Source organism: Brachycentrus maculatus, unplaced genomic scaffold, assembly GCF_059751285.1.
Source record: "Brachycentrus maculatus isolate JH-2025_06_01 unplaced genomic scaffold, ASM5975128v1 h1tg000196l, whole genome shotgun sequence".
Taxonomy (NCBI): Eukaryota; Metazoa; Arthropoda; class Insecta; order Trichoptera; family Brachycentridae; genus Brachycentrus; species Brachycentrus maculatus.
The window spans coordinates 2073891-2092395 of NW_028280947.1; the positions used below are offsets into that span (position 1 = coordinate 2073891).

The 18505-nt window shown below is 31.4% G+C and overlaps 2 protein-coding genes and 1 long non-coding RNA gene across 7 annotated transcripts in view; 1 reads left to right on the forward strand and 2 right to left on the reverse strand.

Annotated features, from left to right (window-relative positions):
- On the reverse strand, positions 1 to 11916 carry LOC148307625 (ras-like GTP-binding protein RhoL). The gene is made up of 5 exons (XM_088263131.1): positions 11407 to 11916; positions 4978 to 5092; positions 3120 to 3246; positions 1649 to 1733; positions 1 to 1238 (listed from the first exon to the last, which is right to left on the reverse strand). The coding sequence occupies exons 1-5, from the start codon at positions 11529 to 11531 to the stop codon at positions 1094 to 1096; spliced, it is 597 nt and encodes a 198-aa protein (XP_088119257.1). The 5' UTR covers positions 11532 to 11916; the 3' UTR covers positions 1 to 1093.
- On the forward strand, positions 8935 to 17029 carry LOC148307626 (uncharacterized). 2 transcript variants are annotated; one of them, XR_015837811.1, is made up of 3 exons: positions 8935 to 9321; positions 12706 to 12865; positions 14061 to 17029. It is a non-coding gene; the product is annotated as an uncharacterized LOC148307626 (long non-coding RNA). The 2 variants fall into 2 exon arrangements; XR_015837810.1 differs by lacking the exon at positions 14061 to 17029 and adding an exon at positions 13107 to 13312.
- The window catches only part of RhoL (Ras-like GTP-binding protein RhoL), a 17680-nt gene continuing 16147 nt past the window's right edge, over positions 16973 to 18505 (reverse strand). For all 4 annotated transcript variants that reach the window (XM_088263132.1, XM_088263133.1, XM_088263135.1 and 1 more), the window contains exon 6: positions 16973 to 17113. In XM_088263132.1, coding sequence (XP_088119258.1) covers positions 16990 to 17113 — 124 coding nt within the window. In that variant the 3' untranslated portion in view covers positions 16973 to 16989. The remainder of the gene's footprint in view (positions 17114 to 18505) is intronic.

Here is an 18505-nt window from a genome sequence, read left to right on the forward strand (position 1 = left end):
AATACGAATACTCAATGAATGATTACTTATATTACTTATTGATTTTACATAAACTTTGTGGAATGGCATGTTGATTATTAAAAATTAAACACTTGTATTAGACCATTAATTAAGTTTTATTTCACACGACTAGTTGCGAAAACTACAGATTTTTCATTGACAGGTGCTTACAAAAACTAACAATTCTGTCTGTCGATGATAACATCTGTAGTTTTCAAAACTTCTTATGTGAAATGAAACTCAATTAGTACAAGTAAATGATAAATGATTATCAGAATATATACATTTTATTTTCTTCTTCTGAAGATTGTTTCGCTCTGATATTTTTAAATGGCTCATGGAAGAGCATTCCATGGTATCAGATCCGCAACAGCAAAGACGCACTTGCCAAATTTAATGCGTTAGTAAGTTCATTTTATCAAACCCGACCCTAATTATACTCCGACAGTCTGCCACCTGACCCTCAGTATACTAATCACAAGTAACCGCAAACTCAATTCTGATCCATGCAATGTGTTTTGGCATCTCTCGCGCTCTACCAAAAGTAAGCAAATAGAATGCTTATAAGCGTCTCCCACTCTCTACCAACAATACGGTTAAATTTGGCACAAGTATAAGGCCCGTCAATGTAGTCAAGAGGCTGTATGTACCATTGCCTTACATTGTTTGTTAAAATGTAGGGGCAAATAGAGTGGGAGACGCTTATACCTAAGCGTTTTATTTGCTTACTTTTGGTAGATAGCGAGAGACACCAAAAAACATTGCGCAGGTGAAAATTGGGTTTACGGTTACTAGTGATTAGTATACTGAGGGTCGGGCGGTAGATTGGATTGTCTTGAATTTTTTACAGATGCTTCCTCATGTTGAATCAGATAAATGATTATGACCTTTCGAAATGTGAAGGTTTTTCATCTCTGTTCTATCTGATCAGTTTTGCTGCATTGATCCAAAAGAAGGATGATTTTTTTTTCAAGAATTAATTTTGTTTAAAAATTTTATTTTAACATATATATGAACATACAAATACTTAAATTACTATACCTATATATTAAAGCTCTGAGATGTGATTGTAAATGAGTACTATGTCGTATTACTATGAAATAACGCAGCCCTTGCAATTTTTTTTCACGGCACACTGTTTAGTTCCTGAGTTGTGTTCAATGGTTCGAATTGCTTCCAGAAATGCTTGATCAAGATTTATTTGCTCCTTAGAAGAACATTCCAGAAAAACAGCGGCTCTGAAATGAGACCAAAATTATTAGTTGATCTAACTATGAAAATTCGCATAGTAAATGTATCAATTTTAGATGGTAATATGCAGGGATTTTTTTAAAAAGAAAAATGGTCTTGGAACTCACTTCATGTCAAGCTTTTTACTAAAACAAATCTTATTTGAATATCATTTAAACGAAATTTTAAGTAACTTTTTCTGTCATTTTGACAAATTTTATAAATTCAGATTGTAATTACGTAAGCGCAAACATTGTTTCATCTAATTGATTTTAAAAATTAAAAAAATATATTTATCTGTGATAAAAGGTGCCGGAACGCCGTTCCACCATGTTACATGGAAAAAAAGCCCCGCTAATATGTTTGGGATGATAATGTAAAATTATATATTTTGTGGATATTTTTTAAAGTAACATACCCTAGTTTTTTAGCCAACTTTAGCCCTTCTTTTGTTTTCACCAGATCTTTGCCAGTTTCTTCTGTTCTGTAATCAGATTTTGTTCCTGGAATACATAAAAAAGTCTTTTATGTATATTTTACTTGAGAGAACTGACTAATTATCATGCTCCTTCACCGCAGGGGTAGGTAGAGAAAATAGAATGCCACACCAATCAGTCTTTTCAACTTAGCCTTTTACACATGCATACATCTCCTCATGCATACCTGCCGATTGTTCCGACTCTCGATCTGACCATTTTCAAGTATTTGAAATACTTGATCATGCCAAGTTTTCCTTAGTCTTCCTCTACTCCTATTTCCAACTTCATTCGCCTCATAAATTCGTTTTACTGTTCTTTCCTCACTTATTCGTTCCACATGTCCAAACCATCTCAACACACCTATCTTAATTTTATCAATAATTTTATTTATTTAGAAATTTAACAGAATATAAATACATTTACAATAATGAATAACAAATAAAACAGGTAATTGTAATATTTTAATTACAAAATTTCACAAATGTTAAATGAGTTAAAAGTAAACAACAAGAATAAAATATAGCAAAAGTTAAGAAGATTAATGGGCAGATTTAATTTGGAGCTAAAGTAAAAATAGTAATAAAAAAAACATAAACAGTTATAAGATGTAAAGTGGAGAAGAGCAATAAAGTAAAAATAAGTGCTATAAGGCACAGCAAAAAAAAAAAAACAGTAAACACATAAAACAGAAAACATACGCAACAGATACGTAGCTATTCATATATTGATACGTAGTATCAATATATTAATACATAGTATCAATAAATAATGATTATCTCAGTCTTGCATTCATTCCTTATTTCACCATTCAAACATCTATCATACCTCGTTTCGCACTTCGGGATCGCATTTTTTCTTTCACCCTTTTACCAACTCTATGCTTCACTTCATACATTCATACTTCATATATTTGCATTGGAACCAGAATTCTGCTGTGAACTGCCAGTTCAGCTTTCGCTGATAGGTATATTTGATATAGCTGATTAAAATGCACTGTCCATTCTGTTCCCAGCATTTACTCTCCTTTCTATATCTTTATAGATTTTTCCTTCCCTAGAAAACACGCTTTGAATGTGTTTAGTTAATTTTATTTCAAAACTGTAAAAAATTCAAACAAAAATCATTTTCAATAGAAGTTGCTTATCTTTTGTTTTAGGGATTAACTTTATTAATTTATTGTGAACTATAGTTTACAATAAATGAATAAAGTTATACACATCCACTTCCTTTTTTAAGAGATATAAACTAAATATGCTATTAATCCTTGTACGTAATAGGCAAAGAAAATTTTCTAAGGCAACTGACAAAAGAAATACAAATTGCTTGAATGATTTTTTTCCCCTACTCACGAAGCTAAATTTGGTGTAATATTTGGTGAAATCAGATACAAATGAATAAACATTGACTTACCTACTAAAATAAAGGGTATTTTATTTTTATGTGTGTTATTTTTACTAATAATGGGGAACCATCGGTGGGAAATATTGTCAAAAGATTTCCTTTCGTCTATTGCGTAACACATTATAAAGCAGCTGGTCTGTAAAACAAAGAAAATATCATTTGTTATACAAGTTTGTCACTTCTTGGACGTTTTACCTCCAGCTATCTTTAGCAGAATGCAGACTGTCAATTGCTTTACAACACAATACCTGACCTTCCATTTTATTTCTAAAGCATCGGGCATTTTATGTCCAATTTTAAATGGTTTTTCCTGATTTTATCGAGAATGTGGTACCACCTTTCTCTATAACTGATTATTTTATCCTGGATTAACCAGATACTTTTTATCAAATTACTGTTTTATTTATTACCGTTATTTGAAAAAAATACAGTGATGCCTCGTATAACAAAAGCTGCCACTTCAAAAACCAACTTCTGTTTGTCTATTACGCGACTCACATACAACGAACCGTGCTTCACACAGCGGACTGTATCGTTTTTCATCTTAATGCCCCAAGGTCGCACGCAGCCAATGCACTTGTACATAGAGCTGACAACTGAAGAGCTCCAAGCACTTCTAATCCAGCAACATGATAAAGCTCAAAAGGAAGCTTCATCTGATAACAAGGTGGAGCAATCAAATCAAATAATCTCAACTGCTGCCATCGGGGATATCCTGTTCAAATGGTGAGAGGTTCAGGAATTTACCGACACTCGCTATCCAAACTCAGCTGAGACCAACAGGGTCAACCATCTCTACAATACGACACCCTTGCCAGTAGTTGTTGAAGGAGGAGAAAGAGACAACCTTGGAAAGGTTTTTCAATAACCTAGCAGGCAAGAAATAAACTTTTTCTTGTAATAATAAATTATTATTTTATTGTTTATTATTGAAATGCTTTATTTAAGGATGGAATAAGAGGATTTGACCCTGCAAGCCTTGATAGACGTTCCTAAATCTGAGTCTGACTAAAAAATAAAAAATAAATGTTCTTTTCCTTCTTCTTGGTGTATGTTTTTAAGGACCTTGTGGTATGTTTTTAAGAGGGATTAGCCTCCAGCAATGTCGATTCCCAGCTGTTAATCTATCTCTTTGGTGTGCCTAGAAGTCGTCTACCTTGGGGTTGCCGTGCAATGCAATGTGGGGAGTCTGGATTGTTTCATTCTCCTCACATGCGCCACCATTGTCTTCTTCATTGCCTTCCCCATGTATGTATGTACAGAAATAATAAGTATCTTTTTTCTGTTACAGAACCATATTTTATGCTTAATGATTTTTTTTAAACATGTATTGTTGTGGGAAAACGTTTTTTTAAATATTTTTCCTATAACAAATTTTCTCCAGTAACAAATGTATATATATGTGTCGCCTACTTTAAAAATCCGCCAGATCCATGTAAGTCGATTTTACAAAAAATGCAAAATTCTTCGGGTAACATTCATGTTTCAAAGATTTGTCTATCATTAGATAAAATATTATGAAATGGAGAATTTTCCCATTTTTCTTTTACAAACAAGAGACACAAACCGATAATGATGTCATCTTAATTTTAGACCTATCCCCGCTCTCTGATTGGCCGATATGGGCCAGAAAGCAAGTTTCATGGATATAGCGGAATTTGAAATACAACACTGTTTTTAAGTATTTTTTAGCAGGGTTTTCAAGTATTTAAATATTTTAAACAATAAAACCCACAATTGGCATTCCGATAAAGCGTTTAATTAAAGCATTAAAATCTTATAAAATTGGATCAGGCGGATTTTGAAATTTGGCGACACATATAGTCAATTCCTATTGTCTAATATAATACATGTTTTCAGAACTTACATTCTTATGAAAATGTGATCTCAGTTTATCGTAATTCTCTGATCCGGATGTGTCCATAAGTATAGAGGGATGTTGAGTTCCATCCACCTCAATAGTATGGGAGTAATATTCACACCTGAAATTTAAAAGATAAGAATAATGTTTTATTAAATTTTGAAATACATTGATTTATATATATATATATATATATTTTTTTTTCAAAACATATTACAAACATAAGTCATATATACATATAATCTTCCCGATGAGTAATCTGTATTTCTCATTTTGGGACATGGGATTAAGGTTAACAAGACTGGAACCCAAATAATAAAGTAACAAAAAAGATTTTTTTTAAATTCTGTTGATTCTGTATATTTGGGAAGTATATCTAGGGATGGAAAGATTGATAAAGACATAGAAAGGATGCTGGGACCAATATTTATTAATTTATATCTGAATTCACTAAATGTTTTACCAATTTTAGTTGTGTGAGAAACAAAAAATTAATTCAAGCAACTTAAGATAATTTGTGATTGAATCTCTTATAGATTTGGAATAAAATTAATAAAACACATTAACATGTCTTCTAGGGATGGAAAGATTAATTAAGATAAAGAAAGGAGAGTGAATGGTGCACTGAAATTAGTTAAAGTAAATAAAATGGAGTTGGCAAAAGAAGGATGAAAGCAGACTGAATGCAGTCAAATTGCGATCCCTCAGACGAATGTGTGGCAAAACGATGTTTGATAGATGTTCGAATGATGAAATAAGGAAAGAATGCAAGGCTGAGATAAGCATTATCGATAAAATTAAGAAAGGTGTGTTGAGATGGTTTGGACATGTGGAACATATGAGTGAGGAAAGAACGGTTAGACAAATTTATGAGGCGAATGTAGTTGGAAAAAGAAGCAGAGGAAGACCGAGGAAAATTTGCCACAATCAAGTATGTCAAGTACTTGAAAGTGGTCGGGTCAGGAGTCGTAATAATCGTTGGGTATGAGGAGGTGGATGAATGTGGCAGAGGCGAAGAATGTTTGTAAAGACAGAGTGGTGTGGCGTTTGATTCTTTCTGCCTGCGGGGAATGGGCGTGATGGTTAGTTAGTTAGTTTGAATAAAAACCTAACAGAGAAAGCTAAACTAGGAGTACACAACGGAGTTCTGATTATGGGACTGAAGCATGGAGTTTGCAAAGAAGAATAAAAGTTTTCTGAATGCAGTCGAAATGCGATTCCTCAGAAGAATGTGCGGCAAAACGATGTATGATAGATGTTTGAATGGTGATGTAAGGAACGAATGCAAGGTTCAGATTAGCATCATTGATAAACTTAAGAAAGGCGTGTTGAGATGGTTTGGGTAAAACAAGTTTATGAGGTTAACGCAGTTGGAAATAGAAGCAAAGGAAGACTGAGTAAATTCTGGCATGATCTAGTATTTCAATTACTTAAAAGTGGTCAGCACGAGAGTTGAAAAATCTATTGGAGATGTGCATCTCTGGCCGCTTTTTATAAAGCGTGGTGAGTTTGTTTTGATATATTTTTTAAAGTATGGATATTAAGATTAAAAGGTAAATATTAATGTTTTATAATGGAATAAGAATTTTTAAATATTGTAAAAGTTAAACCAGATTTTTTCATCCATCCCGTTAAGTCTGAATTTAAATATTATAATCCATTGAATTGTGTACCTACCTACTAATCCACTAAATTAAAGCAGATTAATTTAAAGCACTATAGTAAATACGTATAATCCAACTGTCGTAAAAAGAAAATAAACATTTTTTTTTTTTTTTTTTTTTTTATTCATTTAATATATTTACATTTTTATTTATAACATAATAACATTTGAATCATTTATACATATGTAGAACTTTTATATTTCGATTCGCTGTGCCTCTCCATAAAAGAGTCTGTGCTCTTGTGCTTGGAAAGGGACTTACACTCGTGGTTTAATGTTATATAATAAAAGATATAATAGTTTTTTTAATATATTTTTTTAAAGATTTAAATGTATAGAGCTTTAATTTTTTTCTTGAGGATTTTTATATCATCTATTTTTTTTATTTCTTTAGGGAGTTTATTGAAATGTTTGATTGCCAAATATTTGAAGTTTTGCTGAAATTGCTTGGTGTTGCATTTTGGAATAGAAAAATCGTTTGAGAATCTCGATGATAAATTCTTTGTTAAATTTAAATAGTTGTCACCCTTTAGTATTTGAAAAACTGCGGTTTTTTTATAAATGGATTCTATATTTGGGACTTGAAATTTTTTAAATAATAATTTTGTTGGAAATATGTTTTTTTTTTTCAAGATGACTTTAATTATGGTTTTCTGTACTATTTTCACTGAGTTCAGTATGTTGTTGTATGAGCCTCCCCATGCAATAATGCCATACTGTAGTAGTGAGTGAACGATAGCATAGTAAACTCTTTTTAGGTTGTCGATGGTTAGTATGTTTCGGATTCTAATGAATATATATGTGCATTTTCTTATTCGTTTTACTAGTTCATTAATGTGACTATGGTATTTCAAATGTTGGTCTATTATTACACCTAGATATTTTATTTCTTTTTTTGGACATAAAACAGAACATAAGTTTTTGCAATTTGAATCCCTGCAGTCACCATTGTGAACTGTAATTTTTATATTTGTCGGTATTTTGAGTTTATGGATACAAAATGGGATAAAGAATGTTTTATCTGTATTTAGGGATAACAGATTATTGTCAAACCAGAATTTTAGGATTTTCATGTCCTTATTTGCGCGATCATTTACGGTATTCCAGTTGGGTCCGTTTATAACTATTGCGGTGTCGTCAGCATAGGATATTATGTTACCGCTGATGTTTTGGTGAAATATGTCGTTGACGTAGATGATAAATAGTAAAGGGCCTAAGACTGTACCCTGAGGTATACCGAAATTACTAGTAAGGGGTTGGCTATAGGCTTCATTGATTTTGACAATTTGGGTTCTTTCGAGAAGATAACTCTGGAAAAGTTTTAAGGCTTTACTCGTAATTCCGACAGATTTTAGTTTTAATAGTAGTTTATCATGAGAAATACTGTCGAAAGCTTTTCTTAGGTCGACAAAAATTCCTATACAGTTGAGTGATTTATCGAGAGAATCTTGAATGATGTATGATAGTTTGGCAATTGCATCTTGTGTGCTTCTTTTTTCCATGAATCCATATTGGTTTTCATTGATTATATTAAATGCGTCTAAATATAGAATAGAGCCTTGTAATACTTTGTTTTTCTTTTATTTTCCAAATATTTTGACAGATAAGTACCTACCTTGTTATTGTTTTCATATCTACCATAGATAAAATTATTTGATTGTTTTTCGAAATAAGAACTTCTAGATCACATGTTATTTGGGTGCCCGTAAAATGACGGCTACCCGAGTTTCCTTTCAGACCTTTCCAGCATTAACATTCCATTTCTTACTAACATCTCAATCTTATTAACATCCTAACAAACTTTTATATTAAATAATTTGTAAATTTCTCAAAATGAATTGTATAAATTTGTAAAGGTGAAGGTATGATGTAAAATAACTCACTAAACAAACCAACATTACTAATAAAACAAACCCCACTATTTTTTTAAAATTACCTAGCATCCAAGTGACTCTGAAATTATGCAACACCGCTTATTATGACCCTACTCGGGCTTCAACTTTTTAAGTTTCATAGCCTATGCCTACTCGTGAGTGGATTTACTCTTTATGTTTTAAGTTACTATAATTTCATGTAATTCATGAGTGAAAATTCTAGGCAAAAACACTCACAACTAACCCCACTGACAGAAATACTAACATTTTAAATAAAAAATTACTCGACACTGGCTAGAGCACCCTTCAAGGGTGAAATGCCATTAAAAAAGAAGAAGAAGAAATGAGACCTTATTTACGATTGAAAAAAATAAAACATACTTCCATCGGTTCTGGGTAACTTTTATTTTCAATATTTTAATATAGAACATTTAAATATTGAAAATAAAAGGAATTGTCAAAAATGGCGCCGATTTTCAGTAGCCACGATACAGTACAGTAACGACGATAAAATCATTATATTATATAAAATGAGGAATGTGATATTTGGATAAATGTTTTATATTCCAATGACGCGCCTTCCAAAGATGGCCTCGCTTATCTTATCAGGAAGTTCATCAATTGATTAATATCTTATTTTAATTAAATTTGATTTCCATTTGTAAAATTTACATTAATTAATAATAATGATGCAAAAAAACTTTGTAAATTTTGACATCTCAACATAGATGAAGAAGAATGTTTGGATATTTACATAAACTGGTTTAAAGCCCAGTATTCGTTAAGTCGCATCTTAATTTTCTCTAAATCCAGGTAACATTTTACGAAATTGATTTTTTTCTTGCATTGAAAAAATTAGTTTTTATTCGAAATAATTACATGGTTTTGAAAAGAAAAGAGTTATTGAAAATTAAGGATTTATAAAAAAAATATATAAAAATATTTTTTCTATACATATTCGAAAAAACAAAAATATATCCAATATACGTTCTTAAAAAAAAAACGTACGTGAGCAGAAATGTGACCTCTCCGGTGGTCTCCGGTGGAATGCTGGGCCTTCTGTGATCATTTTACACACGTGTGTAAAGTGATCACATTAGACACAAACATACTTTCATTGTTTGACAGTTGATCATATTATACCAATATGTATTTAACAAAATGTACCGTTTAAAGCATGGGTGGTCAACATTTTCTGTAGCCGGGCCAGATTTTAGGTATGGGATATCCTACCGGGCCGTAAAACAAATTTGTTTTAATATTAAAACCAACCAAGATCATAAACAATCATTGCATATCAGGCATGTTGGCTTTGTTTTAAATTCCACGAAAAAATAGTATATACTCCGTTTGTCTTAAAAACTTCTCAGTTCTTCTGTTACTCTTTTCTTCTTTAGTCCAACGTCTTTACTACTTGACGCCATTATGGGTCTTGAAATTGCCAGGATAGTGAAATACACCCATATATGGGATATGATACGAACTACGCACGATGGAATATTCTTTTGGTGGTTTTGTATCCACAATTTTTTTTTAAAATTTGTTCCTTACTTTGTGTTTTCTCATTTATTTCTTTTAAATATGCTTCTTGTGCCTATTTATTATACTTGTTAATTGTTTTTATATGTTGCCATGTATTAGTATTAGTTTTGGTTATTTAAAAAAAATCATTTTTGTTACTTTATTATTTGTGTCCCAGTTTTGTTAACCTGAATCCCATGTCCCAAAATGAGAAATATAAATTACTCATCGGGAGTATTATATGTATATAGATTTATGTACGTAATATGTTTTGAAATAAAATAAATAAAGGAAAAAATGTGTGATTTGCTCCGCAGGCCGCAAGTAGACACCCGGCGGGCCGCATGCGGCCGCGTGTTGGCCACCCTTGGTTTAAAGTTTGTAATACTACATATATTGGTCATGTTATTAAATATTGTTTAATCATGAGTTGTGTAGATTATAAAAATAAATACGAAGATAAATAAACACATGTTCGAACGGTGAAATAAGGAAAGAATGCAAGGCTGAGATAAGCATTATCGAAAAAATTAAGTAAGTTGTGTTGAGATGGTTTGGACATATCGCTCACTCCTTTCAAGAACGTCATAAATCTAAAATCGTAAATTTTCAGTTGTGCATGTTTTCGGAATGCCCAGAAAATGTACTATATCCCAGCGAAAGCGGCATATTTTTAACTCAATATTTAGCCGCTACAGGGCAGAAAGTGATAAAGTATTTTTTGAAATAAGTATACTAAATATTTTTCAAATGGAGAAAAAACATTCAGGTTTTACCTAAAAAGATCTGTTGCACAGTAAAAAGTTCAATAAGTGGCTTGATATTCATTTTTAAAACATTGTATTATATTGCTAAACTTTAAAAACGTTCTACTGAAAAATCAAGTTTTTTGATTTATGACGTTCTTGAAAGGAGTGAGCGATATGAATCGAATAAGTAAAGAAAGAACAGTATATACAATTAATGAGGCAAATTTGGTTGATAGTAGAAGCAGAGGAAGATCGAGATAAAATAAAGGAGATGCATGAATTTGGAAGAAGCTAGAATTGCTTGCAGAGACAGATTGGTGTGGCGTTCTATTCTTTCTGCTTGCGGGGAAAGGGGCATAATATTTGGTTATTTAGGTTGAAAATGTGCAAATAAAAATATTTACGGATGGATGTTAGAGGTCAAAATAAAATATGGAACAAAGGCAAAATAAAGGAATGGGTAAATGATCAAGAGTTAATTCTATGTAAATTGTAAAATGTATATATTCTTAATTTTTCTCTCTTTTTTGTGTGTATATTAGGTTTAAAAGGTCAGAGGGCTCATGAAGAAGAAAAAGAAGAAGAAGAAGCAGATTTAGTTTAAAATAAAGAAAATGCGAATACTCACGGTGAAGACAAAAGACTAGGGTTGTATTTTTTCGTTATAAAAACGTCGATCATACAAGTTTTCCCCGTCTGGCTGTCCCCCACCAGGGTCAACTTCACTTGGTTTATATTCGGATTAGACAACATTATTTTAAAATTAATTTAAGAACAATATTCTTTATTTTTATTCAAGAATTAATTATCTTAACACCACGTTTCGAACGGACATAACTCGACGCCGAATCACCATGCGTTGTAAAAAAATACGAAGTGTTGCACGGACTTTTAATATGAAAATGCTGACTACTTCGTAGATTACTCTATTTTATATTGTTTGCGTACGTGATAAATAATTATCGTTCTATTGAATCGGTCGAGATGGAGTCGATGATAATTATTTACAGAACGCAATTCGCAATTCTCCATTCTGATAAAAAATCTGGACTATGAATCTCGAGAAATTACCGTGGACTACTAAACTGATGTAGTATTTTGAATAATAATAATTATAAATAATGAATTTGGGTAATTTATGAAGCGTTATTTTCGTTAAATAATTAATTTTACTTTAATTTCGGATTAATACGTATGCATATCGATCGAATATCGCGTATCGTGAATAATAATTAGCGTATTGGTTAGGACGTTTGGCTACTATGCTGGAGGTCTTGAGTTCGATTCCCAGGGACAAATATATATATATATATATATATATATATATATATATATATATATATATATATATATATATATATATATATATATATATATATATATATATATATATATATATATATATATATATATATATATATATATATATATATATATATATATATATATATATATATATATATATATATATATATATATTTATATATATATATATATATATATATATATATATATATATATATATATATATATATATATATATATATATAATATATATTTATATATATATTTATGTTATGTTTTTTTTTACCATTTTAAGACTATGACTATGAAAAATCGAAACAAATTCCATATTTAATCCTCGAATCATCCAAATTTGCATGTTTTTAATATAATATAATTATTTATACAATTTATATTATTTATAAGGACACTTTTTTGCAAGACTTTTTTTGTAATTTTCTAAAATTAGTTGAAAAAAAAAGTTGGTGCTGGATTATATCAAATAAAACAATTGATAACATAAAGATAAAACTATGTAACTTATATTTCTGCGAAGCAAATAAAATTCCAATATTCCGGAAAAATATGGCGTATCTTGTTTTTTTGATCATTTAATTAAATTTTGTAAATATTTTTCTTACAGACAAAACAATAATAAAAATTACAATGCACCGAGATACGCCGGTTCCCGTCTACTCCATTTAACATCGAATGAACGATAAGAATGAAATAATTATGAAAAATATGTATATTTTTCCTCGAAACGATTTTCGATACATATTTTTTAATTCGTCATTATTCATGTGAGTATATTTTCTAAGTAACTAAACTAACATCCACCTTTTCGCAGGGGTAGGCAGTTAGAATAGAAAGCCTCACCAAGCTGTCTTTGCAAACAACCTTCGCCTTTTCCACGTTCATGCAATCTTCTCATGCATAGGATGTGCTTGAACGGCGATGTAACTTTTCTGCAATGAATATTTTATAGAAGAAGTCACTTTAATATTAATAATGTAGTTAATTTGATGACGATTGATTTGATAGGTCTCCCATTAGATAACTGGGACCCAGTTCCATCAGTACAAACTTGGTCAAGAAAATGTAACCCCACAGCTGATGACACTAGGATTAAAAAAGAAAATCAAAGCGTGTAGACGACAACCAAAAGGCAATTTGGAAGTATTTAAATAAAACTGAATGAATTATTTTTCATTTATTTTCTTTTATGTACTCTGTTCATTGTTACTATTTTTTTTAGTTATTTCATGCAAGATGAAGATACAAATAAATGAATAAATGTAAAAACTATTTTTTTATGGGGGGGGGGGAGGGTAAGGGTAGTACCTAAAGGGCGAACCGGTTCTTGAAAATTTTGAATCCCATCACTGAATACGTAGCGTGAATAATCCAGTGTATATTTATAGTATCTGATATAGTTAATAATAATATTATGATTATTTCATCTGATTTCAAGAATTTAAAAAAAACGATGATTTGCAATAATATAAACCAATTATCAAATATGTTTTTTGAACGAAAACAAATAATTTTGTGATAAAGGTAGGTAGTACAATTTTATAATGCAGTTATTCCAAAATTCGCACATATTGTCTTAGAAAATTATATTATACGTCAAGAAACGGGTTGCGTTTATTTGAATTTTAAGAACAGGTACAGAGCGACGGTAAATATTACAAATATCTTTAATCTCGTTTTGTATGGATTTTCGTTTCGTGAATACGATTCTATTCAATGCATAGAACACACGCGATTGGAAGAAATTGGACCCAAATTCAAATCTGGCGTAGTAAGTTATATTGTCTATGGTTATACGATTACAATAATTTTTCTCTATGCTTTTGTGAAATGGGATAAAGGATTGTGAAAAAAACAAAACTAGAACATCGATTTATGTTTTTTTGTGAAGTATGTTTAAATATCAAGATGAATAAAAATTTTGTATATATTTCTTTTAACGTATTTTTTTTGTTTGTTTAGGTACAAAATGCAACGCGGTGGAATGGCGTTCCGGCACCTTTTTTCATGAATATATATATTTTTTATTTTTAAAATCAATTAGTGGAAACAATGTTTGTGCTTACGTAATTACAACCTATATTAATATTAATCGTCAAAATTATAAAAATATAATATTGTAATGAATACAATACAGTGAAACCTGTTAGATTGAACACCACTAGTGCACTGAAAAAAACGTTCAATGTAAGGAGGTGTTCAATTTAACAGGTAAATAAAAAATTATAGAAAAAAAAATTATTTATGCCAATAATAAAACCCTTATCCGCACCCCAATGGTGCATAGGGCACTGCGTCATATAAACGCAGTGTTATCTTGATCGTTTACACATGAAGGAAAGGTGATCAGCCCTCCGCTTCAGGTACCAGTCCAGGGTAATATTGAATAAATATGACAGTGAAAAAATCACTTATATTTTTTTTACCCCCCTTGGGAATCGAACCCGGGACCTCCAGAACGGTAGCCGAGCGTGCTGACCATTACACTACGGAGGCGGACAAAAATTTATGCCAATACAAGTAAATTTTTTATTAAATTTAAAGAAATATATTTATTGTTTCTTTGAGAAATAAAATTCAATTGTCATTTGTTTTACGTTTTCCACTTGGTACTTGCACAACTGATGGCGGACAGAGTTTAAAGTTTGTGAAAGACCTTTGACCTCATGTGTATTGGCAAAATCTTAATGTATATTATAAATGATGTTTGAATATTTTTTTATGTGAGTTTCCGGAACTTTTTTGTTTAAAAAAGCCCTGTAATTATATAAAAGGTTAAAAAAAGATAACCGTGAAACAAATTTCGTGAATTCAAACAAAAAAACATATTTTTTTACTTTCAAACTGTTATTCTTCATGTAACAAAAATAACAACATAAAAACTGTCTTATTTTATAGAATCAAAAGTTTCCTCTTTTCAATTGCTGGTTTTTCGATAATTTTTACAAACAAAAACGAAAAAAATATTTTTTAATACTTTTATACCTGCATATGCAAATAAAATCTAAAAAAAAATTGTGAAGAGTATTTTGAATCAGAGCGATCATCATCATCATCATCATCATCAGCCTGTGTCCGTCCACTGTTGAACGTAGGCCTCCCGCATGAGTCTCTATCCTCTTCGATCCTCCGCCTTCCGCATCCAGGTCACTCCCGCTATTCTTCTTATATCGTCAGTCCATCTTGTAGGGGGTCGGCCGATGCTTCGTTTGCCAGTTCTTGGGCGCCATTCCAATACTTTTTTCAATACCTCCGATTTGCAGATGACATAGTGCTAATAGCCGAATCACCTGACAAGCTTCAAGACATGCTCTACGACCTTAATGAAGTATCGAACAAAATTGGTCTGAAAATGAACATGGATAAAACAAAAGCCATGATCAATAGTCATATTTCCCAGACCTTTGACCCTATTTCCATTGGAGGAACACAAATCAGAGCGATAATTATATAGAATATTATAAAAAAAATATAGAATTTGTCAGAACATAGTAGATAAGTGTACATATCGCTCACTCCTTTCAAGAACGTCATAAATCAAAAATCGTCAATTTTCAGTTATGCATGTTTTCAGAATGCCCAGAAAATATACTTTATCCCAGGAAAAAAGGCATATTTTTAACTTAATATTAACCCGCTATAAGGCAGAAAGTATTGTTTTTGCATTTTCAAGAAAAGGTATTGTTTAATAATTTTTTTAAATATACTAAATATTTTTCAAATGGAGAAAAAATCTTCAGGTTTTACTTAAAAAGATCTGTTGCACAGTAAAAAGTTTAATAAGTGGATTGATATTTATTTTTAATACATTGTATTATATTTTTAAACTTTAAAAACGTTCTACTGAAAAATCAAGTTTTTTGATTTATGACGTTCTTGAAAGGAGTGAGCGATATGTATAAACAACATTTTTAGTGGGTCACAAATCTGGATTATCTCCAATTAGGAGTTATTTTTAACATTATTTTAGACATCTCAACTCAGAAGAATACTCTCGCATAATACGTTTCAAGAATTTGAGTAGTGTGGTTGTCAATCATGGGTAGAATCAGTGAATGTTACACGTGTGTAAAGTGATCTCTAACAGCCCATGACGGTCGTAAGTAAGCTCTGTAAATGACCAGACTTCCATATTCTTCTTCATGCAAAAATAATGTACACAAGTATATAAATTATGAATACAGTAAACCCCCCTTTAACGTTGAGGTAGGTACCTCGTTATCGGATGGAACGTTATAAGGGGTTAACGTTTTAAATTGTATTTTTACACTTTAACCAGCGGAAATGACTGAAATAAGTAATTTAAAATTAAAATGCAATTAAAAAACATTAATCCCATAACGCTTCCCCTGATAACGCGATACCCATCTCAACGTTATAGGGGAGTTTACGGTAATGTATAAATAATAAATCAAAACACGATTTATTTTTCTTCTGAATTTTATTTTCGATAGTTAAAATTTAAGGTTTTGACACTTTGTGGGGATTATTTTAAAATAGAATTTAACAAAGTAAATTCCGATTGAATAAATAATAAAAAATAGACATTCAAAACTATTTTTTTCCAAGGTTAATTAAAATAAATATTGTATAAAAGACATGGTATTTTTAATTAATATTTGGCATACTGTATCACTTTGAAATGTTATTATTCTGACTAAAATAATACTCCAACACTTTGAAACCTGTTTCCAAAATCTTCTGCAAATAATCTAAAACAACGTTCGATTTTGAAGATTTTTGGCATATGACTTTGTTAATGTTGAGTGAGCGATATGTACATTAATTTTTAGTCGGTTTTTCGTGTCTGAGCGATTATTTAGAATGATTTTGACGCCGATTGCAGAAGATAAAGGAAGCAGGCTCCATGATATCGAGTCGTTCTTGTTGTCTATAAGATTCGGCAGCTACTGCTAGCGACAGGGCGTTTCCTAACAGCCGACCGTACTGCCTCTTCGAACACTTCTCTCAGGTTCTCTTTGGTCAACGCGGAGCACTCCATGAAGGCAGCGGCCCTGTAATAAATATATTTATTTATTTAAACTTCTTGTACAGAAAAGAAAAAAGTAGGTACAATGGCGAGGTTATTGCTAAAAGCCAACATCTTCTAACCAACCAAAAACAGACTAGTGATATTGATCAAAACGTTTGATCCCATATATAGCTGTTTGCATCAAAGGGTAGAATAGTACTTGAACATTAAAAAAACATAAATCACAAATTGATGACAATAAGGAAGGCAAAAGAAAAAGGGAGTTTAGGGCAGGAGGTAGAAGGAAAAACTAAGGGAGGAGGTTTGATGGACAGTTAGGATTCTAATGATAAACAGTTATGTCTCAGACGTTTCTTAAAAGTTATTAGAGAAGGTGCATTTGTTTACAAGGAGAGGTAATTCATTCCATAGTCTGGCCGCTTGGACAGAGAAGGAATTACTGAAGAATGATGTGTTATGGCGAGGAATGGAAATCGTAAATTACAAATTGAAATAAAAAAAACATTAATTTCAAAAGATAATAAGGAGGGCAAAGAAAAAGGGAGTTAAGGGAAGGAGGTAGAGGGAAAAACTAAGGGAGGAGGTTTGATGGACAGTTAGGATTCTAATGATAAACAGAATTTGTCTCAGACGTTTCTTAAGTTATTTTAAAACTTAGTTAAAAATAAATCGATCATATAAACATGCGCACATCCTTTTTAGATTTCAATCAGAAAATGAAATGCGAATGCTTAGATGGTCAGCTGGAGGGTCCCTTAGAGATAAAATAAAGAATTCACGCATTCGTGCCTGGCTGTAACAGGCATCAATAGTAAGGTAGAGGAAAGGCAATTATTGAGATGGCATGGGCACATCTAAATAGATAACCCTTATCCGCACCAAATGGTGCATAGGGCACTGCGTCGTATTGACACATTGTTATCTTGATCGTTACTAACATGCAGGGAATGTGATCATTCCTGTGCTTCAGGGACCAGTCTAGGGTGATATTAAATGTATATTATAGTGTCATCAGATCACTAATATTTATTTAAACCCTCTCCCCCTGGGAATCGAACCCGGGACCTCTAGCATTGTAGCTTAATACGCTAACCATTACACCACGGGGCGGACAATAGAAACATAAGCGTTTTATTAGATTTACCATAAGTTTTGTACTGACATTTCTTGTTGGAACTATATCATATAAGATAAGTATACATTTTGACATCTCTACATAGATGCAAAAGAATATGGAAGTCTGGGTATTTACAGGCCTTATGACCTGTCATAGGCTAGTTTAGTGATCACTTTACACACGTGTAACATTCTAATAAATGATTCTATATACCCATGATTGACAGCCACAATACTCATTTTTTGGAACTCCTACATATATCATTAATCTAATATCACTGTATATGTGGGTTCACTA

Coding starts and splice junctions, on each gene's coding strand:
- LOC148307625 (XM_088263131.1), bottom strand. CDS start 11,531: ATGTTGTCTAATCCGAATATAAACCAAGTGAAGTTGACCCTGGTGGGG. Junction 3,247..4,977: donor GATCACATTTTCATAAGAAT/GTAAGTTCTGAA, acceptor TTTGTTTTACAG/ACCAGCTGCTTTATAATGTG. Junction 1,734..3,119: donor AATACCCTTTATTTTAGTAG/GTAAGTCAATGT, acceptor TATGTATTCCAG/GAACAAAATCTGATTACAGA.